Genomic DNA, 22622 nt, shown 5'->3' with positions numbered 1-22622 from the left:
AAGTCTGTGTGTGTGGGCAGGAAGTCTGTGTTTGGGCAGGAAGTCTGTGTGTGGGCAGGAAGTCTGTGTGTAGGCCGGAAGTCTGTGTGTGGGCAGGAAGTCTGTGTGTGGGCAGGAAGTCTGTGTGTGTGGGCAGGAAGTCTGTGTGTGGTCAGGAAGTCTGTGTGTGGGCAGGAAGTCTGTGAGTGGGCAGGTAGTCTGTGTGTATGGTCAGGAAGTCTGTGTGTGGGCCGGAAGTCTATGAGTGGGCAGGAAGTCTGTGTGTGGGCAGGAAATCTGTGTAGGCCGGAAGTCTATGAGTGGGCAGGAAGTCTGTGGCTGGGCAGGAAGTCTGTGTAGGCCGGAAGTCTGTGTGTGGGCAGGAAGTCTGTGTGTGTGGGAAAGAAGTCTGTGTAGGCCGGAAGTCTGTGTGTGTAGGCCGGAAGTCTGTGTAGGCCGGAAGTCTGTGTGTGGGCAGGAAGTCTGTGTAGGCCGGAAGTCTGTGTGTGGGCAGGAAGTCTGTGTAGGCCGGAAGTCTGTGTGTGGGCCAGAAGTCTGTGTGTGGGCAGGAAGTCTGTGTGTGGGCAGGAAGTTTGTGTGTGGGCAGGAAGTCTGTGTGTGTGTGGGAAGGAAGTCTGTGTGTAGGCAGGAAGCCTGTGTGTGGGGCAGGAAGCCTGTGTGTGGGGCAGGATGTCTGTGTGTGGGGCAGGATGTCTGTGTGTGGGGCAGGAAGTCTCTGTGTGGGGCCCGAAGTCAGTGTGTTGGGCAAGAAGTCTGAGTGTAGGTAGGAAGTCTGTGTGTAGGCAGGAAGTCTGTGTGTGGGCAGGAAGTCTGTGTGTAGGCCGGAAGTCTGTGTGTGGGCAGGAAGTCAGTGTGTGGGCAGGAAGTCTGTGTGTGGTCAGGAAGTCTGTGTGTGGGCAGGAAGTCTGTGAGTGGGCAGGTAGTCTGTGTGTATGGGCAGGAAGTCTGTGTGTGGGCCGGAAGTCTGTGAGTGGGCAGGAAGTCTGTGTGTGGGCAGGAAATCTGTGTAGGCCGGAAGTCTATGAGTGGGCAGGAAGTCTGTGGGTGGGCAGGAAGTCTGTGGGTGGGCAGGAAGTCTGTGTAGGCCGGAAGTCTGTGTGTGGGCAGGAAGTCTGTGTGTGTGGGAAGGAAGTCTGTGAAGGCCGGAAGTCTGTGTGTGGGCAGGAAGTCTGTGTAGGCCGGAAGTCTGTGTGTGTGGGCAGGAAGTCTGTGTGTGTGGGCAGGAAGTCTGTGTGTAGGCAGGAAGTCTGTGTGTGTGGGCAGGAAGTTTGTGTGTGGGCAGGAGGTCTGTGTAGGCCGGAAGTCTGTGTGTGGGCAGGAAATCTGTGTGTGGGCAGGAAGTCTGTGTGTGGGCCGGAAGTCTGTGTGTGGGCAGGAAGTCTGTGTGTGGGCAGGAAGTCTGTGAGTGGGCAGGAAGTCTGTGTGTGTGTGGGAAAGAAGTCTGTGTAGGCCGGAAGTCTGTGTGTGGGCAGGAAGTCTGTGTGTGGGCAGGAAGTCTGTGTGTGGACAGGAAGTATGTGTGTGGGCAGGAAGTCTGTGTGTAGGGCAGGAAGTCTGTGTGTAGGCAGGAAGCCTGTGTGTGGGGCAGGAAGCCTGTGTGTGGGGCAGGATGTCAGTGTGTGGGGCAGGAAGTCAGTGTGTAGGTAGGAAGTCTGTGTGTAGGCAGGAAGTCTGTGTTAGGGGCAGGAAGTCTGTGAGTGGGGCAGGAAGTCTGTGTGTGGGCAGGAAGTCTGTGTGTGTGGGCAGGAAGTCTGTGTGTGGGGCAGGAAGTCTGTGTGTAGGCAGGAAGTCAGTGTGTATGCAGGAAGTCTGTGGGTAGGGCAGGAAGTCTGTGAGTAGGCAAGAAGTCTGTGTGGGGGGCAGGAAGTCTGTGTGTAGGCAGAAAATCAGTGTGTAGGCAGGAAGTCTGTGTGTGGGGCAGGAAGTCTGTGTGGTGGCAGGAAGTCTGTGTGTAGGCAGGAAGTCTGTGGGTAGGGCAGGAAGGCTGTGTGTAGGCAGGAAGTCTGTGTGTAGGTAGGAAGTCTGTGTGTGGGGCAGGAAGTCTGTGTGTAGGCACGAAGTCTGTGGGTAGGGCAGGAAGTCTGTGTGTAGGCAGGAAGTCTGTGTGTGGGGCAGGAAGTCTGTGTGTAGGCAGGAAGTCTGTGTGTAGGCAGGAAGTCTGTTTGTAGGCAGGAAGTCTGTTTGTAGGCAGGAAGTCAGTGTGTGGGGCAGGAAGTCTGTGTGTAGGCAGGAAGTCTGTGTGTAGGCAGGAAGTCTGTGTGTGGGCAGGAAATCTGTGTAGGCCGGAAGTCTATGAGTGGGCAGGAAGTCTGTGGCTGGGCAGGAAGTCTGTGTAGGCCGGAAGTCTGTGTGTGGGCAGGAAGTCTGTGTGTGTGGGAAGGAAGTCTGTGTAGGCCGGAAGTCTGTGTGTGTAGGCCGGAAGTCTGTGTAGGCCGGAAGTCTGTGTGTGTGGGCAGGAAGTCTGTGTAGGCCGGAAGTCTGTGTGTGGGAAGGAAGTCTGTGTAGGCCGGAAGTCTGTGTGTGGGCCAGAAGTCTGTGTGTGGGCAGGAAGTCTGTGTGTGGGCAGGAAGTTTGTGTGTGGGCAGGAAGTCTGTGTGTGTGTGGGAAGGAAGTCTGTGTGTGGGCAGGAAGTCTGTGTGTGGGCAGGAAGTCTGTGTATAGGGCAGGAAGTCTGTGTGTAGGCAAGAAGCCTGTGTGTGGGGCAGGAAGCCTGTGTGTGGGGCAGGATGTCTGTGTGTGGGGCAGGAAGTCTCTGTGTGGGGCACGAAGTCAGTGTGTTGGGCAAGAAGTCTGAGTGTAGGTAGGAAGTCTGTGTGTAGGCAGGAAGTCTGTGTGTGGGCAGGAAGTCTGTGTGTAGGCCGGAAGTCTGTGTGTGGGCAGGAAGTCAGTGTGTGGGCAGGAAGTCTGTGTGTGGTCAGGAAGTCTGTGTGTGGGCAGGAAGTCTGTGAGTGGGCAGGTAGTCTGTGTGTATGGGCAGGAAGTCTGTGTGTGGGCCGGAAGTCTGTAAGTGGGCAGGAAGTCTGTGTGTGGGCAGGAAATCTGTGTAGGCCGGAAGTCTATGAGTGGGCAGGAAGTCTGTGGGTGGGCAGGAAGTCTGTGGGTGGGCAGGAAGTCTGTGTAGGCCGGAAGTCTGTGTGTGGGCAGGAAGTCTGTGTGTGTGGGAAGGAAGTCTGTGTAGGCCGGAAGTCTGTGTGTGGGCAGGAAGTCTGTGTAGGCCGGAAGTCTGTGTGTGTGAGCAGGAAGTCTGTGTGTGTGGGCAGGAAGTCTGTGTGTAGGCAGGAAGTCTGTGTGTGTGGGCAGGAAGTTTGTGTGTGGGCAGGAAGTCTGTGTAGGCCGGAAGTCTGTGTGTGGGCAGGAAATCTGTGTGTGGGCAGGAAGTCTGTGAGTGGGCAGGAAGTCTGTGTGTGGGCAGGAAGTCTGTGTGTGGGCAGGAAGTCTGTGAGTGGGCAGGAAGTCTGTGTGTGTGTGGGAAAGAAGTCTGTGTAGGCCGGAAGTCTGTGTGTGGGCAGGAAGTCTGTGTGTGGGCAGGAAGTCTGTGTGTTGACAGGAAGTCTGTGTGTGGGCAGGAAGTCTGTGTGTGGGCAGGAAGTCTGTGTGTTGACAGGAAGTCTGTGTGTGGGCAGGAAGTCTGTGTGTAGGCAGGAAGTCTGTGTGTGGGGCAGGAAGTCTGTGTGTGGGGCAGGAAGCCTGTGTGTGGGGCAGGAAGCCTGTGTGTGGGGCAGGATGTCAGTGTGTGGGGCAGGAAGTCAGTGTGTTGGGCAAGAAGTCTGAGTGTAGGTAGGAAGTCTGTGTGTAGGTAGGAAGTCTGTGTGTAGGCAGGAAGTCTGTGTGTGGGGCAGGAAGCCTGTGTGTGGGGCAGGAAGCCTGTGTGTGGGGCAGGATGTCAGTGTGTGGGGCAGGAAGCCTGTGTGTGGGGCAGGATGTCAGTGTGTGGGGCAGGAAGTCAGTGTGTTGGGCAGGAAGTCTGTGTGTGGGGCAGGAAGCCTGTGTGTGGGGCAGGAAGCCTGTGTGTGGGGCAGGATGTCAGTGTGTGGGGCAGGAAGTCTGTGTGTGGGGCAGGAAGCCTGTGTGTGGGGCAGGATGTCAGTGTGTGGGGCAGGAAGTCAGTGTGTTGGGCAGGAAGTCTGTGTGTGGGGCAGGAAGCCTGTGTGTGGGGCAGGAAGTCAGTGTGTTGGGCAGGAAGTCTGTGTGTGGGGCAGGAAGCCTGTGTGTGGGGCAGGATGTCAGTGTGTGGGGCAGGAAGTCAGTGTGTTGGGCAAGAAGTCTGAGTGTAGGTAGGAAGTCTGTGTGTAGGTAGGAAGTCTGTGTGTAGGCAGGAAGTCTGTGTTAGGGGCAGGAAGTCTGTGAGTAGGCAAGAAGTCTGTGTGGGGGGCAGGAAGTCTGTGTGTAGGCAGAAAATCAGTGTGTAGGCAGGAAGTCTGTGTGTGGGGCAGGAAGTCTGTGTGGTGGCAGGAAGTCTGTGTGTAGGCAGGAAGTCTGTGGGTAGGGCAGGAAGGCTGTGTGTAGGCAGGAAGTCTGTGTGTAGGTAGGAAGTCTGTGTGTGGGGCAGGAAGTCTGTGTGTAGGCACGAAGTCTGTGGGTAGGGCAGGAAGTCTGTGTGTAGGCAGGAAGTCTGTGTGTGGGGCAGGAAGTCTGTGTGTAGGCAGGAAGTCTGTGTGTAGGCAGGAAGTCTGTTTGTAGGCAGGAAGTCTGTGTGTGGGGCAGGAAGTCTGTGTGTAGGCAGGAAGTCTGTGTGCAGGCAGGAAGTGTGTGTGTGGGGCAGGAAGTCTGCGTGTAGGCAGGAAGTCTGCGTGTAGGCAGGAAGTCTGTGTGTAGGGCAGGAAGTTTGTGTGTGGGGCAGGAAGTCTGTGTGTAGGCAGGAAGTCTGTGTGTGGGGCAGGAAGTCTGTGTGTGGGACAGGAAGTCTGTGTGTGGGGCAGGAAGTCTGTGTGTAGGTAGGAAGTTTGTGTGTGGGGCAGGAAGTCTGTGTGCAGGCAGGAAGTCTGTGTGTAGACAGGAAGCCTGTGTGTGGGGCAGGAAGTCTGTGTGTAAGCAGTAAGTCTGTGTGTAGGTAGGAAGTCTGTACTCACCTAGTTGTACTCACCTAGTTGTGTTTGCGGGGGTTGAGCTCTGGCTCTTTGGTCCCGCCTCTCAACCGTCAATCAACAGGTGTACAGATTCCTGAGCCTATTGGGCTCTATCATATCTACACTTGAAACTGTGTATGGAGTCAGCCTCCACCACATCACTTCCTAATGCATTCCATTTGTCAACCACTCTGACACTAAAAAAGTTCTTTCTAATATCTCTGTGGCTCATTTGGGCGCTCAGTTTCCACCTGTGTCCCCTTGTGCGTGTGCCCCTTGTGTTAAATAGCCTGTCTTTATCTACCCTATCAATTCCCTTGAGAATCTTGAATGTAGTGATCATGTCCCCCCTAACTCTTCTGTCGTCCAGTGAAGTGAGGTTCAATTCCCGCAGTCTCTCCTCGTAGCTCATACCTCTCAGCTCAGGTACTACTCTGGTGGCAAATCTTTGAACCTTTTCCAGTTTAGTCTTATCCTTGACTAGATATGGACACCATGCTGGGGCTGCATACTCCAGAATTGGCCTGACATATGTGGTATACAAAGTTCTGAATGATTCTTTAAACAAATTTCTGAATGCCGTTCGTATGTTGGCCAGTCTGGCATACCTCTTGATATGTGCTGCAGGAGACAGGTCTGGCGTGATATCAACTCCCAAGTCTTTTTCTTTCTCTGACTCCTGAAGGATTTCCTCTCCCAGATGATACCTTGTATTTGGCCTCCTGCTCCCTACACCTATTTTCATTACATTACATTTGGTTGGGATGAACTCTAATAACCACTTGTTCGACCATTCCTTCAGTTTGTCTAGGTCTTCTTGAAGCCTCAAGCAGTCCTTTTCTGTCTTAATCCTTCTCATAATTTTGGCATCATCCGCAAACATTGAGAGAAATGAATCTATACCCTCCGGGAGATCATTTACATATATCAGAAATAAGATAGGACCGAGTACAGAGCCCTGTGGGACTCCACTGGTGACTTCACGCCAATCAGAGGTCTCACCCCTCACCGTAACTCTCTGCTTCCTATTGCTTAGGTACTCCCTTATCCACTGGAGCACCTTACCAGCTACATCTGCCTGTCTCTCCAGCTTATGTACCAACCTCTTATGCGGTACTGTGTCAAAGGCTTTCCGACAATCCAAGAAAATGCAGTCCGCCCAGCACTCTCTTTCTTGCTTAATCTGTGTCACCTGGTCATAGAATTCTATTAAGCCAGTCAGGCAAGATTTACCCTCCCTGAACCCATGTTGTCGATTTGTCACGAAGTCCCTTCTCTCCAGATGTGCTACCAGGTTTTTTCTCACGATCTTCTCCATCACCTTGCATGGTATACAAGTCAAGGATACTGGCCTGTAGTTCAGTGCCTCTTGACTGTCGCCCTTTTTGTATATTGGGACCACATTCGCCGTCTTCCATATTTCTGGTAGGTCTCCTGTCTCCAGTGACCTACTATACACTATGGAGAGTGGCAAGCAAAGTGCCTCTGCACACTCTTTCAGTACCCATGGCGAGATCCCGTCTGGACCAACAGCCTTTCTAACATCCAGATCCAGCAGGTGTCTCTTGACCTCCTCTCTCGTAATTTCATACTCTTCCAAAGCCGCCTGGTTTACGTCCCTTTCTCCTAGCACAGTGACCTCACCTTGTTCTGTTGCGAAGACCTCTTGGAACCTCTTGTTGAGTTTATCACACACCTCTTTGTCATTCTCTGTATACCTGTCCTCGCCTGTTCTAAGTTTCACTACCTGTTCTTTCACTGTTGTTTTCCTTCTGATGTGACTGTGGAGTAGCTTTGGTTCGGTCTTGGCTTTGTTTGCTATATCATTTTCATAACTTTTCTCTGCTTCTCTTCTCACCCTGACGTACTCATTCCTGGTTCTCTGGTATCTCTCTGCTTTCTGGTGTTCTGTTTTTCCGGAAGTTCCTCCATGCCCTTTTGTTCAGTTTCTTTGCTTCCATACATGCCCTATTATACCATGGATTCTTCTTTTGCTTCTCGGATTTTTCCTTTTGGACCGGGATGTATCTGCCAACTGCCTCCTGACACTTTTGGGTGACATAGTCCATCATATCTTGTACAGACTTAGCCCTGAGGACTGTGTCCCAAGGTATTTCCCTTAGGAAGCTTCTCATCTCCTCATAATTTCCCTTTTTGGTATGCCAGCCTTTTGTTTCCTAGTTCTTTTCCGGGGGGGGGGGGGGGGGGATAATTCCGAGCTCTACCAGGTACTCAAAGTTCAATACACTGTGATCACTCATTCCCAAGGGTGCTTCCATCTTGACTTCCCTTATATCCCACTCATTTAGGGTAAATATCAGATCAAGCATTGCTGGTTCATCTTCTCCTCTCATTCTTGTTGGATCCTTGATGTGCTGGCTTAGAGAGTTTCTTGTTGCCACGTCCAGCAGCTTAGCTCTCCATGTTTCTGGTCCTCCATGCAGGTCTCTGTTCTCCCAATCTATCTTCCCATGGTTGAAGTCTTTCATGATTAGTAGTCCAGATCCATTCCTGCTAGCAACAGAAGCTGCTCTCTCTATTATGTTAATGGTGGCCATATTGTTTCTATCATATTCCTGTCTGGGTCTTCTGTCATTTGGTGGTGGATTATATATGACTACGACTATAATTTTTTGCCCTCCAGTTGTTATTGTTCCTATTATGTAGTCACTGAAACCTGTGTGTGGGGCAGGAAGTCTGTGTGTAGGCAGGAAGTCTGTGTGTGGCGCAGGAAGTCTGTGTGTAGGCAGGAAGTCTGTGTGTGGGGCAGGAAGTCTGTGTTTGGGCAGGAAGTTTGTGTGAGTTAATAATTACGTATATTTTCCTTTACAAAGTTTCATGTAAATAATACTTTCCAAGATTATTATATGAGCATCCTAATGTTCAGCATAGTTGAGCATAGTTTTAAATTAAGGCAACGTAAAAACCAAATTTGGCAAAGTTTTGAAATGAATGTTGAAAATTTTCCTCGCAACTGTTTGAAATTCCTTAATAAAATAAGAAAAATATAAATCCGATTACTTTAGATAACGTTACATTTGATTATTCCTACGTTGCGGTGAAAAAATATTTGTTTTCGAAAAGTATAATATTCATGTGGCTGATCGGTTACTTAGCTTTGTTATCAGACATATTTATTACTTTTCTTCAGGATGTAACACTTCAGAACTATATGGTGTTCTCATGGTGATCTGTGTAGGCCCCGTCACAGACTACTGGTGGCCTGGGCAAGACATCAGTGAGATCACTCTGCAGCTGCCCGGAAGAATCAAGACGATACAAGTTAATTCATCTCACCATCAACAGTGGCATAAAGTTACAGTCACCGCTGATGGTGTAATGAAGGACAAGACGGCCACCAGGTCCGGCAAGACCTACTACTTAACAATACCAACACTCAGTGTAGCAGAAGTAATTGATTGTACAGATAAAACCAAAACTGACTTGAGAGTTACTAGTAACCAGAAGATGTTCTGGGCAACTAACTGTACAAACGTTCGGTCTGGTAAGTTCTCCACATTTTGTTTATTAACGTTTAGCGAAAACTTTAAAAAACTTAAATAAACTTGATGGACTTGGGAATTATCTCTGTCTTAACATTGAGAAGGTAATGTCTTTGTGTGATTAACTGTTAACTCGTATGTGTTTTCTCTCCTATATATTATGAACAACGACATGTCTGTATAACGTTATGTGACAATGTTGTGAGAACTGTGGACCAGTACCCGTGGAGTGGAGAGTTGTGGACCAGTACCCGTGGAGTGGAGAGTTGTGGACCAGTACCCGTGGAGTGGAGAGTTGTGGACCAGTACCCGTGGAGTGGAGAGTTGTGGACCAGTACACGTGGAGTGGAGAGTTGTGGACCAGTACACGTGGAGTGGAGAGTTGTGGACCAGTACCCGTGGAGTGGAGAGTTGTGGACCAGTACACGTGGAGTGGAGAGTTGTGGACCAGTACCCGTGTAGTGGAGAGTTGTGGACCAGTACCCGTGGAGTGGAGAGTTGTGGACCAGTACCCGTGGAGTGGAGAGTTATGGACCAGTACACGTGGAGTGGAGAGTTGTGGACCAGTACCCGTGGAGTGGAGAGTTGTGGACTAGTACCCGTGTAGTGGAGAGTTGTGGACCAGTACCCGTGGAGTGGAGAGTTGTGGACCAGTACCCGTGTAGTGGAGAGTTGTGGACCAGTACCCGTGGAGTGGAGAGTTATGGACCAGTACCCGTGGAGTGGAGAGTTATGGACCAGTACACGTGTAGTGGAGAGTTGTGGACCAGTACCCGTGGAGTGGAGAGTTGTGGACCAGTACACGTGTAGTGGAGAGTTGTGGACCAGTACCCGTGGAATGGAGAGTTGTGGACCAGTACCCGTGTAGTGGAGAGTTGTGGACCAGTACCCGTGTAGTGGAGAGTTGTGGACCAGTACCCGTGGAGTGGAGAGTTGTGGACTAGTACCCGTGGAGTGGAGAGTTGTGGACCAGTACCCGTGTAGTGGAGAGTTATGGACCAGTACACGTGTAGTGGAGAGTTGTGGACCAGTACCCGTGGAGTGGAGAGTTATGGACCAGTACACGTGGAGTGTAGTGGAGAGTTGTGGACCAGTACCCGTGGAGTGGAGAGTTGTGGACCAGTACCCGTGTAGTGGAGAGTTGTGGACCAGTACACGTGGAGTGGAGAGTTGTGGACCAGTACCCGTGGAGTGGAGAGTTATGGACCAGTACACGTGGAGTGGAGAGTTATGGACCAGTACCCGTGGAGTGGAGAGTTGTGGACCAGTACCCGTGGAGTGGAGAGTTATGGACCAGTACCCGTGGAGTGGAGAGTTATGGACCAGTACCCGTGGAGTGGAGAGTTGTGGACCAGTACCCGTGGAGTGGAGAGCTGTACTCATCTAATTGTACTCACCTAATTGTGCTTGCGGGGGTTGAGCTCTGGCTCTTTGGTCCCGCCTCTCAACCGTCAATCAACAGGTGTACAGTTTCCTGAGCCTATTGGGCTCTTATCATATCTACACTTGAAACTGTGTATGGAGTCAGCCTCCACCACATTACTTCCTAATGCATTCCATTTGTCAACTACTCTGACACTAAAAAAGTTCTTTCTAATATCTCTGTGGCTCATTTGGGCACTCAGTTTCCACCTGTGTCCCCTAGTGCGTGTGCCCCTTGTGTTAAATAGCCTGTCTTTATTTACCCTATCAATTCCCCTGAGAATCTTGAATGTGGTGATCATGTCCCCCCTAACTCTTCTGTCTTCCAGCGAAGTGAGGTTTAATTCCCGTAGTCTCTCCTCGTAGCTGATACCTCTCAGCTCGGGTACTAGTTTGGTGGCAAACCTTTGAACCTTTTCCAGTTTAGTCTTATCCTTGACTAGATATGGACTCCATGTTGGGGCTGCATACCCCAGGATTGGCCTGACATATGTGGTATACAAAGTTCTGAATGATTCCTTTCACAAGTTTCTGAATGCCGTTCTTATGTTGGCCAGCCTGGCATATGCCGCTGATGTTATCCTGTTGATATGGGCTGCAGGGGACAAGTCTGGCGTGATGTCTACCCCCAAGTCTTTTTCTCTCTCTGACTCTTGAAGAATTTCATCTCCAAGATGATACCTAGTATCTGGCCTCCTGGTCCCTACACCTATCTTCATTACATTGCATTTGCTTGGGTGATACTCTAACAACCATTTGTTCGACCATTCCTTCAGCTTGTCTAGGTCTTCTTGAAGCCTCAAGCAGTCCTCCTCTGTCTTAATCCTTCTCATAACTTTGGCATCTTCAGCATACATTGAGAGAAATGAATCTATACTCTCCGGGAGATCATTTACATATATCAGAAACACGATAGGACCGAGTACAGAGCCCTGTGGGACTCCACTGGTGACTTCACGCCAATCTGAGATCTCACCTTTCACCGTAACTGTCTGCTTCCTATTGCTTAGGTACTCCCTTATCCACTGGAGCACCTTACCAGCTACACCTGCCTGTCTCTCCAGCTTATGTACCAGCCTCTTATGCGGTACTTTGTCAAAGGCTTTCCGACAATCCAAGAAAATGCAGTGCGCCCAGCCTTCTCTTTCTTGCTTAATCTTTGTGACCTGGTCGTAGAATTCTATTAAGCCTGTTAGTCAAGTAAGTAAGTAATTATCAAAAGAAGGCACCAAACCGGGAAGGCTATGTAGCACCATCAAATGCGCAAAATAATCAGAGGGCGCTAAATATCACCAAGGATGCCAATACGAGAACAAAAACGCATAAGGCGAACGATATCAAAAGTATCCGAGTCACCAAGAATTCTATTGAGGGACAGGTGACCGCGAGGGGCGGTCGGAAAACAAGACACACGCTCGTCCTGGAAGTCAGGACATTCAAGAAGGACATGCACGACCGTAAGAGGGACAATGCAACTAGGACAATAAGGAGCAGGGCGGCGCTCCATCAAGTGACCATGGGTTAAGCGAGTATGGCCGATACGCAATCTCGCCAGAGCAGTTTCCCACCGCCGGTTACGGTGGAAGGAGGACGGCCACGAGGAAACACAACATTTAAGAGTACGTAGCTTGTTAAGAGTAAGAGACAACCAAGAAGCCTGCCAACGGGTAAGGACTGAGTAATGGATAACCGGGTAAAAGTCGGAATATGGAACGCCTTTACGAGAGATGGGACAAGAGCGGACAGCTTCCTTGGCGGCAGCATCCGCACACTCATTTAAAGACACACCAATATGGCTGGGAACCCAACAAAACTCAACTGACTTAAATTTACTTTGAACAAGAAACAACCAATGCTGGATCTCGACAACAACTGGATGAACCGGATTAAAGGACCCGAGAGCCATGAGGGCACTACGAGAGTCAACAACAACTACAAAGGAGGACTGACAACGAGAAAGCAGGAGACGAAGAGCATAGAGAATAGCATAGAGTTCCGCTGTAAAGATGCTAGTCTCCGGAGGCAAGCGACACATATAAGTGCGATCAGGAAAAACAACAGAGTAGCCAACACCGTCCGCCGACTTAGACCCAGCGGTGAAGACAGAAACGGAGCGGGAGTGAGAAGAAAAGTGCTCAAGGAAAAGGCGTTTTAGAACCGTAGGAGGGGTAAAAGCTTTAGTGATACGGGTCAAGGAAGTACAAAACCGCGGAAGAGGGACTCTCCACGGGGGCAAAGAAGGAACAACACGAGAAGAAACATTAGAAATACGAACGGAAAGAGAATCCTGGAGGCGAGATAACCAGACAGAAAGAGGGAGCTGGTGAAGAGGAACAGGAACCGCAGGAGGGGTAAAAGTTAAAGCACGACAGAGGCGAGAGGAAGGATGTTGTAAGGACCACGCAAGATAGCGAAGACAGTAGCGATCACGGCGGTCCTGGAGAGACAGGAAGCCAATGTCTACATACAAGCTAAGGACGGGAGTCGAACGAAAGGCACCAGAACTGAGGCGCAACCCAGTATAGTGCAAAGCATCAAGACGGCGAAGAGTAGAAGGAGAAGCAGACGAGTAAGCAGGGCAACCATAATCGAGCTTAGACACGACAAGAGAGGAATGTAAAGCAAGGAGAGTGCGCCTATCTGCTCCCCAAGAAGTATGGGACAAGACCCGAAGGAGGGTAAGGGCCTTAGAGTACTCAACACGAAGGTAAGAGATATGGGGAGACCAAGACAAACGAGTGTCAAGGAATAACCCCAAAAGCTTTGCGGAATCTTTGTATTCAAGGGGATGACCATAAAGTGACAAAGAGGGACGAAGAACAACCCGTTTCCGCGTAAAAGTCATGGCACAAGTCTTAGAAGTAGAGAACTTGAAGCCATGATCGGTGGCCCAAGACGACACGGCATCAATTGCAAGTTGAAGCCGGCGCTGAAGGAGAGGCGAATCATCACCCTGACAGCAAAGGGTAAGATCATCGACATAGAGAGCGGAGAAGACACCAGAATGAAGAGAAGAAAGAAGACCATTGGGGGCAACCAGAAAAAGAGTAGTGCTCAGAACACTACCCTGGGGCACACCTTCGTATTGCTGAAAAGAGGCAGAGAGCGCGGTACCAAGGCGCACCCGAAAGGAACGACGGGAGAGGAAGCTGCGGAGAAAGAGAGGGAGACTACCACGAAGGCCAAAAGAATGAAGTTGAGATAGAATATGATATCTCCAAGTGGTGTCGTAAGCCTTTTCCAGGTCAAAAAGTGCGGCAACAACGGAGGTCTTCGCAGCAAAAGCAGTACGAATATAGACCTCCAAGTTCACCAGGACATCCGTCGTGCTGCGGCACTTGCGGAAACCAAATTGAGAAGGGGAGAGGAGGTGATGGTGTTCCAGGAACCACATCAGACGAACGTTAACCATACATTCAAAGAGTTTGCAGACACAACTTGTGAGAGCAATAGGGCGAAAGTCCTTAGGGGAAGTACCCAGAGACCCCGGTTTGCGAACAGGGAGGACAACGGCATCGAGCCAGTCCTCAGGGACTGACGACGACTCCCAGATCCGATTATACAGACTCAGTAAATACTGAGACGTGCACGGAGGGAGATGGCGAAGCATCTCATAATGAATACCATCGGAGCTCGCCGCCGTAGAACTGCAGAGGGCCAGGGCAGAACGAAGTTCAGAGAGAGAGAAGGGATCATTATAGGGAAGTTGAAGACGAGTGCAGAAATCTAAAGGACGAGACTCAAGGACAGGTTTACGAAGAAGAAAAGATTGGGGAAGATGAAGACCAGAGCTAACAGAAGAAAAGTGGGAACCCAGTACGGAAGCGACCTGCAACGGGTCCGCCACAAGAGTATCATGGAGGTGAAGGACCGGTGAAACACTGGGAACGAATTTACCCGCTATCTTTCGGATACGCTTCCAGATCTGGGCCAGAGGAGTTTCGGACGTAATTGTTGAGACATAAGATGCCCAACATTCACGTTTAGCCGTACGGATGACCCTATGGGCCACCGCACTCGCTTTCCGAAAGAAAATAAAAGAATCGGTCGTCTGCCTACGGCGGTGCCTCTTCCAGGCTGCACGCTTACAGCGGACAGCCCGAGCACAGTCCACATTCCACCAGGGAACGCACTTCCGTGGACCCCGGGAGGAAGAGCAAGGGATAGAGCGGAGGGCAGCATTGAAGACAGTGTCATGAAAAAGGAGGAGAGCACGAGAGAGAGGCAGAAGGGAGAGGTCAGAGAGAGTAGCACTGAGGGAAAATAGGGTCCAGTCCGCCTTAGCAAACTGCCACCTAGGGAAAGAGAGGGAAGGGCGAAAAGAGAAAAAGGAAACAAGGATGGGGAAATGATCACTTCCATGGAGGTCATCAAGAACTTGCCACTTGAAATCTAAGTAAAGAGAAGAAGAGCAGAGAGAAAGATCAAGACAAGAAAAGGTGTGAGTCCGAGAGTCCAAATGAGTGGGCTCACCAGAATTCAGAAGAGACAGGGAAGAAGAGAGGAGAAACGGCTCAAGAAGGCGACCCCGGGTATTCGTCAGAACGTCACCCCAAAGAGAATGACGACAATTGAAGTCACCCAGCAGGAGCACAGGCTCCGGCAAGGATTCTAGGAGGTGTTTCAAATCAGGAAGAGAAAGCGGGACACTCGGGAGAGATAAATGGAACAAACAGTGTACCATTTCCCCACAAAGACACGAGCAGCAGAACAATGGAGAGGTGAAGGAAAAAGTAAAGGAACAAAGGGAACATCAGCACGAATCAAAAGAGCAGAAGAATTAGAAGCCCCAGCAACAGCTGGGGGGGGGGGAGAAAAAGGAATAGCCACGAAAACGACCAGGACGAGCACCAAGCATCGGCTCCTGGAGACAGACACAAAGGGGCGAAAACCGCAAAATCAGAAGTTGGAGTTCGAGGAAATTAGCGTAATAACCTCGAACGTTCCATTGAAGAATGGACAACGACGAGAAGAGAAAGGACAAAAACAGAGAACAAGGAAGAAACAAAGGCGAAAGAGCAACAGAGCACGTTAAAGAATATCAGGGTCGGGATCAGGGTCAGCAAAGTCAGGGTTAGGGGGCATGGGTAAACTGAGCAAAGACGGAGGGAAAGAAACGGGAGAACAGATCAGAGGTGGGCGGGCGGGGTCCGGAGGAGGAGGAGGAAGAGGAGGAGACAACGGAGAGGAGCAGGCAAGGACAGCAGCAGGAAGAGGAGGGGTAGAAAGAGGGGAGCGTACCTCAGCAAGGGCAGCAACTGAGAGGGAAGCGGGGGCTAAAGAAACCTCCATAGCAGGAACAGGGGGCGCAACCACCAAAATGGGAGGGGAAGGAGCGAGAGAGGCAAAAGTAGGGGCCGAGGAAGAAAGCGAAACCTTCTTACCCGCCGGGGAGGAGGAAGGAGAGGAGCCAGGTTTACACTTCTGACGTAAAGAGACAGGTGTTCCAGCAACCACGTACTGGGCAACGGATTCTAGCGTCTCAACAGGAGAAGCTGAACGAGAGCACACATGACGGCCGTTTGGAGAGCGATGGACATCAGCCCGCACCGACAGGCGGCGGGGAGAGTCAAGAGACGGAGGGAAAGGATGGGAAGGAGGAACGGAGGGAGACGAGGAAGAAGACACAGGAGACACGACAGACCGGGTAGAAGGAAGGGGAACCCCAGACAGAGGACCAGGAGGAGGATCCTTCGGGAGAGAACCCAAAGGAACAGAGGAGGGGGCAGTGGGCGCATCAGGGTCAAAGGCCCGGAAACGGTTGTGAGTCTGAGGAAGGCGGGAAGGATGAGGAGAGGAAGAGCGCAACACGCGAACATAAGAGATATTAGCATAAGGCGGGAGCCGGCGAACCTGGCGTCTCGCCTCAGGAAAAGATAAACGCTCCCGGTGCTTCAAGTTGAGGACGGCTGCCTCAAGCTTGTAATGGACACACGCAAGGGAGAAGGCAGGATGGGCCTCACCGCAGTTGAGGCAACGAGCCTGGGGAGAAGTGCACTCCGACTTAGAGTGACCTTCGCCACCACACAAAGGACAGAGAGAGACAGTCCCGGAGCAGCGGAGGGCACCATGCCCAAACCTCCAGCACTTGTTGCAGAGTCGAGGAGAAGGAATGTACTGGACAGAGCACCTGGCACCAGCAAGAATGACAGAGGGTGGAAGGGTCCTACCATCAAAGGTAATCTTCACAACCCGGAGGGGTTGACGGCGACTACCACGAGGGGGACGAGTAAACGTGTCCACCTGGAGAATAGAATGGCCCTGGGCAGCAAGGATATGTCGAATATCGTCGTGGCAGTCGCGCAGGTCCCGAACACCGGTCGCAACATGGGGCGGGAGCAAAATAGTGCCAACACTGGCATTCAACTGAGCGTTCTTGGAGACCCGAACAGGGGTCTCGCCAAGGCAGGATAAGGCAGCCAAGCGGGAAGCAGCATCCTGAGAAGGAGCAGCAACGACACGTGTACCGAGACGAGTGGGGGTTGAAAGTAATGGAGGCATCCACGGAATCAACGAGATGTCGATGGAGGGAGAAATCGTCAGGAGGCGCAGAATCAAGAGGGAGATCAAAATATTTGGTTCACGAAGCGGGACCAAACAAGGCTTGATAGGTAGCAGAACTGGAAGGAATCGAGCGAGGGCGGCCATGACGAGGACGGCGGTGAGAACCCCCAGAGAGAGAGGGGATAAAAGGCGCAGTAGTTACAACTAGAGAAGGAGCCGCGCCAGGGGACAAGGTAGTCACCACTGGGGGCTTGGGGCTCGACCCAACCACAGAGGAGGGAGGGGAGCCAGGGGAAGGAGTCAGAGAGGCCAAAGGAGGAGCAAGGTCGGGGCCCAATGCAGCGGAGGCTACAGAGCCCGGTCTTCCAATACGGACCGACTCGGGGGCTTGGTCGCCCACCCCACTAGCCTGAGAAGGTAAACCAGAAGCAGCCGAAACAGGGGTTATCATCATTACGAAAAGAAGAATTCATTCACGAATGTGCCCCCACACCCACCATGGAGCCACATTTAGAGGCAGGACACCCAACAAGAAGCTATCGCCGATCTTGCCGGGGCCTCCTAGGGGTGCGTCGTGAGTATATGCCGCACAAACGCCACCTTAAGAAACCGACAGTCCGTCAAGATCGGGTTCAGTGACGAAAGGGGGATTGACAATAAAAGGCTCCCCTCGCTCTCGACGTCGGGTACTGCAGTTCTACAGGTGCAAGAGTATGCCTCCTCAAGCACCCGGGCGTCAAAATAGAAGAAATCTAAGGGAAGAACCAGAACGAGCAAAAGGTCGGCAGGAAACGGCAAGCAGATAGGAGAAGAGGGGGGAGAAAAACGAAACAGAAGGAAAAGGAAAAGATGCCCAGCAGAATTGGAGAGGACGGCAGCAGGAGCACAAGGCTAGAAAAGGACAGAGGACTGTCCCAAGGAGCATCACACTCCGACAGCCGCCCACTCCAGATGTGTTACTAGGTTTTTTCTCACGATCTTCTCCATCACCTTGCATGGTAAGCAAGTCAAGGACACTGGCCTGTAGTTCAGTGCCTCTTGCCTGTCGCCCTTTTTGTATATTGGGACTACATTTGCCGTTTTCCATATTTCTGGTAGGTCTCCCATCTCCAGTGACCTACTATACACTGTGGAGAGTGACAAGCAAAGTGCCTCTGCACACTCTTTCAGTACCCATGGTGAGATCCCGTCTGGACCAACAGCCTTTCTAACATCCAGATCTGGCAGGTGTCTCTTGACCTCCTTTCTCATAATTTCGAACCCTTCCAAGGCCGCCTGGTTTACTTCGCTTTCTCCAAGCACAGTGACCTCACCTTGTTCTAGTGTGAAGACCTGGAACCTCTTGTTGAGTTCTTCACACACCTCTTTATCATTCTCTGTACACCTGTTCTTGCCTGTTCTAAGTTTCATTACCTTCTCATCTCCTTATAGTTCCCCTTTCGGTATGCCAGCCTTTTGTTTCCTAATTCTTTTTTGGGTGAGATAATTCCTAGCTTTACCAGGTACTCAAAGTTCAATACACTGTGGTCACTCATTCCCAAGGGTGCATCCATCTTAACTTCCCTTATATCCCACTCATTTAGGGTAAATATCAGATCGAGCACGGCTCGTTCATCTTCTCCTCTAATTCTTGTTGGTTCTTTGATATGCTGGCTTAGATAATGTCTTGTTGCCTGTTACGGCCCTCTTGGGTCGCAACTGGGTTCTTTCTCTGATGTTAGTAGGGCTTGGGTATCCGGCCCCATGCTAGTAGTGGCTTTCAATGGGTGTGCTCTGTAACGCAAGTAAATTAAAGGGGAAGGGATAAAACTGCTCAGAAATAAATATATATTCACCACCACCAATAAATAAATATGTAAACAGTCACACGCTGTTACTATTACTACACTTATGTACATGTCTTGTCTTCTTCTGAAGACACAGGATGCTCTGCTTAATGGTGCTCAAGACGAGTAGCCCTGGTTCTCTTGTTGTGTCCTCTCAACGAATCCTTAGATTCTCTTAGCGAGCCTACCCCGGCCACAGGCCAGCCAAAACACAATCCCACTGGGTGCACCGTCGTGGAGGCCGTCAACCACAAATTCAGCCTGTAGCTGGCAGGTTCCAATCAGCTACGCTGCGTAGGCCACTCCACGACCGATACTAGGGTTGCTAGCCCTAGGCAGGAGCCTCGTGTGATTCCACAGATCACTCTCCTCAGCATAACACCCCAGTGGCTATTCTTCTCCAAGAGTCAGCCCCGGGTACGACAATTCCTCAACTGCCACATCACAGGCAGGCTAACACAACAGTGTTCAGGGGGGGGGGGGGGTGACTCACAACAGTGTTCAGGGGGGGGGGTGACTCACAACAGTGTTCAGGGGGGGGGGGGGACTCACAACTTCTGCAGCTAATACTTGGAGACTCTACAGCTGCCTTGGGTAGACTGATCCAACGTTCATTACAGCAGTCCCAGGTCGACTCTGTAATCAGACACATCATCAGTACTAGTTACACTCTAGGGCACCTCACTTACTGGCTTAGACACAAACGCCCACCTATCCACTCCATAGATGGCGTTGCTGTCTAAGCGTCACCTCACCAGAGGTCAGCAGCGGCTGTGTTATGAGCTGATCAGGACGGGAAACTAGCCCTTTTGGCCGGTATATCCTGTCCTCACTAGATGGCATCGTCCATTTGGAGGGGGTTTCGGGAGCTGACCTACAGATGGCGCGGTCGTCACTGCTCCGAGCTCGGACGCTGGGCTCGGGTCCGTAACACCTCCCCACCAAAAGGAATTTGGTTTGGGGTTCTATAAAGAAAGACACAAACCAAATTAGTACATGGATACAACTCCACACGGACTCACATACACTATAAACTGGAGTGGTGAGGCTGTCCTGTCCACAGAACTGTCTTGATGGGAAACTCTGGCACAAAGGAAACTTGCAGATGGAAAGCAATGCCCTGCCTGATGTGACTTCCCACACCTTCACTGCGATGTCAAGCAGGGGCATAATCTCACGTGTCCTGAGTAAGGATTGGTATAAACACGACCTGGGGCGACTCGACACTTCCCTGTGTCGTGGCACCGATGATGGCTGGTCACAGACGGCATTTCTGGTGCCGGTCCGGTAGTCCTTCAGGGAGACGGGAACCTGGAATACAGGGGTTGGATTATTTAGAGTGACAGCGACAGTTAAATCAGTACTCGCAGCATATGCCTCATCTCTAATTCTTTATCTTGTTTCTCTCTTTCCATTTCTAATTTCTTCCATTCTATCTCACGATTTATTTCTAAGGCACGCATTTTGACTGTAAGTAAACTTATATTTAGCTCACCTGCATCACTGTCAATGTCACTGCCTTTATCTTCCTTTTCGGTGGAAGCTACTTCCTCATTTTCTTTCGTAATTTGTGCCTCGCCTTCCTGTTTCTCTTCAGCCTTCAAATGCCGGTGAACCTTGGACAAGATCTCCACACGGGAATCACTGGCACGTATCTTGATCTCCAGGTAGGCACTCACCAGTACGAGTTCCTGTTTGCCCAGATATTTCAATCTGGCAAGACAGTCCTCCCTGTTCAGAAAAGCCTGAACATCGTCCAGATCGTCGATGGTTGCTTTTTCTGCCATTGTCACTTGGTACACTAGCACTTAACACACCGCTTCACTTTAGCACTTAACGCACCGAGCACTGTTCTACGTCAATATTGCACCAAACACTGCACTTGCCAATATTGCACGTAATTACACCGGGCACCGCACTACACAATATTGCACTTAATCACAGTGAGCACCGCACTACACAATATTGCACTTAATCACAGCGAGGACCGCCCTACGCAATATTGCACTTAATCACAGCGAGCACCGCACTACACAATATTGCACTGAATCACTCCGAGCACCGCACAGGACGTATAACGTCCTAATAGTCACACACAGGGGGAATTATTTACAGGGATTATGCCACTTCACCACCCCTGTCAAACATACTTGACAAGGGGTCGGATCCCGCTGGGGATGCCAATTATGTTACAGCCCTCTTGGGTCGCAACTGGGTTCTTTCTCTGATGGTAGTAGAGCTTGGGTATCCGGCCCCAAGCTAGTAGTGGCTTTCAAGGGGTGTGCTCCGTAACGCAAGTAAATTAAAGGGGAAGGGATAAAACTGCTCAGAAATAAATATATATTCACCACCACCAATAAATAAGTATGTAAACTGTCACACGCTGTTACTATTACTACACTTATGTACACGTCTTGTCTTCTTCTGAAGACACAGGATGCTCTGCTTAACGGTGCTCAAGACGAGTAGCCCTGGTTCTCTTGTTGTGGCCTCTCGACGAATCCTTAGATTCTCTTAGCAAGTCTACCCCGGTCACAGGCCAGCCAAAACACAATCCCACTGGGTGCACCGTCGTGGAGGCCGTCAACCACAAATCCAGCCTGTAGCTGGCAGGTTCCAATCAGCTACGCTGCGTAGGCCACTCCACGACCGATACTAGGGTTTCTAGCCCTAGGCAGGAGCCTTGTGTGATTCCACAGATCACTCTCCTCAGCATAACACCCCAGTGGCTATTCTTCTCCACGAGTCAGCCCCGGGTACGACAATTCCTCAACTGCCACGTCATAGGCAGGTTAACACAACAGTGTTCATCCGGGGGGGGGGGGGGGGGGTGACTCAAAACTTCTGTAGCTAATACTTGGAGACTCTATGGCTGCCTTGGGTAGACTGATCCAACGTTCATTACAGCAGTCCCAGGTCGACTCTGTAATCAGACACGTCATCAGTACTAGTTACACTCTAGGGCACCTCACTTACTGGCTTAGACACAAACGCCCACCTATCCACTCCATAGATGGCGTTGCTGTCTAAGCGTCACCTCACCAGAGGTCAGCAGCGGCTGTGTTATGAGCTGATCAGGACGGGAAACTAGCCCTTTTGGCCGGTATATCCTGTCCTCACTAGATGGCATCGTCCATTTGGAGGGGGTTTCGGGAGCTGACCCACAGATGGCGCGGTCGTCACTGCTCCGTGCTTGGACGCTGGGCTCGGGTCCGTAACATTGCCACGTCCAGCAGCTTAGCTCTCCCTGTTTCTGGTCCTCCATGCGGGTCTCTGTTCTCCCAATCTATCTTCCCATGGTTGAAGTCTCCCATGGTTAGTAGTCCAGATCCATTCCTGCTAGCAACAGAAGCTGCTCTCTCTATTATGTTAATGGTGGCCATGTTGTTTCTATCATATTCCTGTCTGGGTCTTCTGTCATTTGGTGGTGGATTATATATGACTTCGACTATAATTTTTTGTCCTCCAGTTGTTATGGTACCTGCTATGCAGTCACTGAAACCTTCGCAGCCCTGAATAACCATCTCCTCCAAATCCCATCCTTTTCTTACCAGCAGAGCTACACCACCTCCACCTCTTCCTTCTCTCTCTTTCCTTATAACATAATAGTCCTGTGGGAACACTGCATTTGTTATGGTTTTCGTTAGCTTTGTTTCTGTGAATGCTATTATGTCTGGGTTTTCTTCTAGTACCCATTCTCCAAGTTCATTTGCTTTATTTGTAATTCCATCTATGTTAGTGTACTTGCCTTGAGGCTCACTTTCTTCTGTCCCTTCTCAAATCGCCTCCTTGGTGAGTGTTCTGCTGGTGGGGAAAGCTGTTCCATGGGTGGGAGGATTTGTGAGGTGGATAACAGGGTCTCAAAGGATACTGGGGTGAGGGGCGGAGGGAGGGGGGAGGGACAGGGAGGGTATGGGATGAAGGGGGAGGGAGGACAGGAAGGAAAAGGGAGGAGGGGGTACATGGCGGGAGGAGGGGAGGGGTAGAAGGGTGGGAATGGGGTGTGATGGGAGGGAGATTTGGCTGAGCATTTGAGTGGGGCAGGGAGGGTTTGGGGTAGGGGGTTTTCTATGCAGAGGTGGGTGGTGTGGTTGCCCTCCTCTCTGGTGTCACTGGGTAGCTGGTTGTTGGTTTCCCCCTCACCTCTGGGGATGTTGTGTTGGGAGCTGTGATTTCCTGATTTTCCCCTCTCGCCCTGTGCTTCTTCCTTGCTTCTGCCTCCATGGCTCACTCCTCCCTTGTCACATCCCTCTGGAGGAATACTTTTTTTAATTCTCCCACATATTGCAGGTGGCTCTTCC

General features: G+C 50.9%; 1 protein-coding gene across 3 annotated transcripts in view; it reads left to right on the top strand.

The window, feature by feature from the left end:
• Nucleotides 1-22622, top strand: part of LOC123746799 (uncharacterized) — a 224954-nt gene that overhangs the window by 42299 nt on the left and 160033 nt on the right. For all 3 annotated transcript variants that reach the window (XM_069319468.1, XM_069319466.1, XM_069319467.1), the window contains one exon: nt 8218-8571. In XM_069319468.1, coding sequence (XP_069175569.1) covers nt 8218-8571 — 354 coding nt within the window. The remainder of the gene's footprint in view (nt 1-8217; nt 8572-22622) is intronic.

This window comes from Procambarus clarkii, chromosome 93, assembly GCF_040958095.1.
Source record: "Procambarus clarkii isolate CNS0578487 chromosome 93, FALCON_Pclarkii_2.0, whole genome shotgun sequence".
In the NCBI taxonomy this organism is placed as follows: Eukaryota; Metazoa; Arthropoda; class Malacostraca; order Decapoda; family Cambaridae; genus Procambarus; species Procambarus clarkii.
The sequence above is the reverse complement of the archived record's forward strand: the minus strand, read 5'-3'. Positions and strand labels throughout refer to the sequence as shown.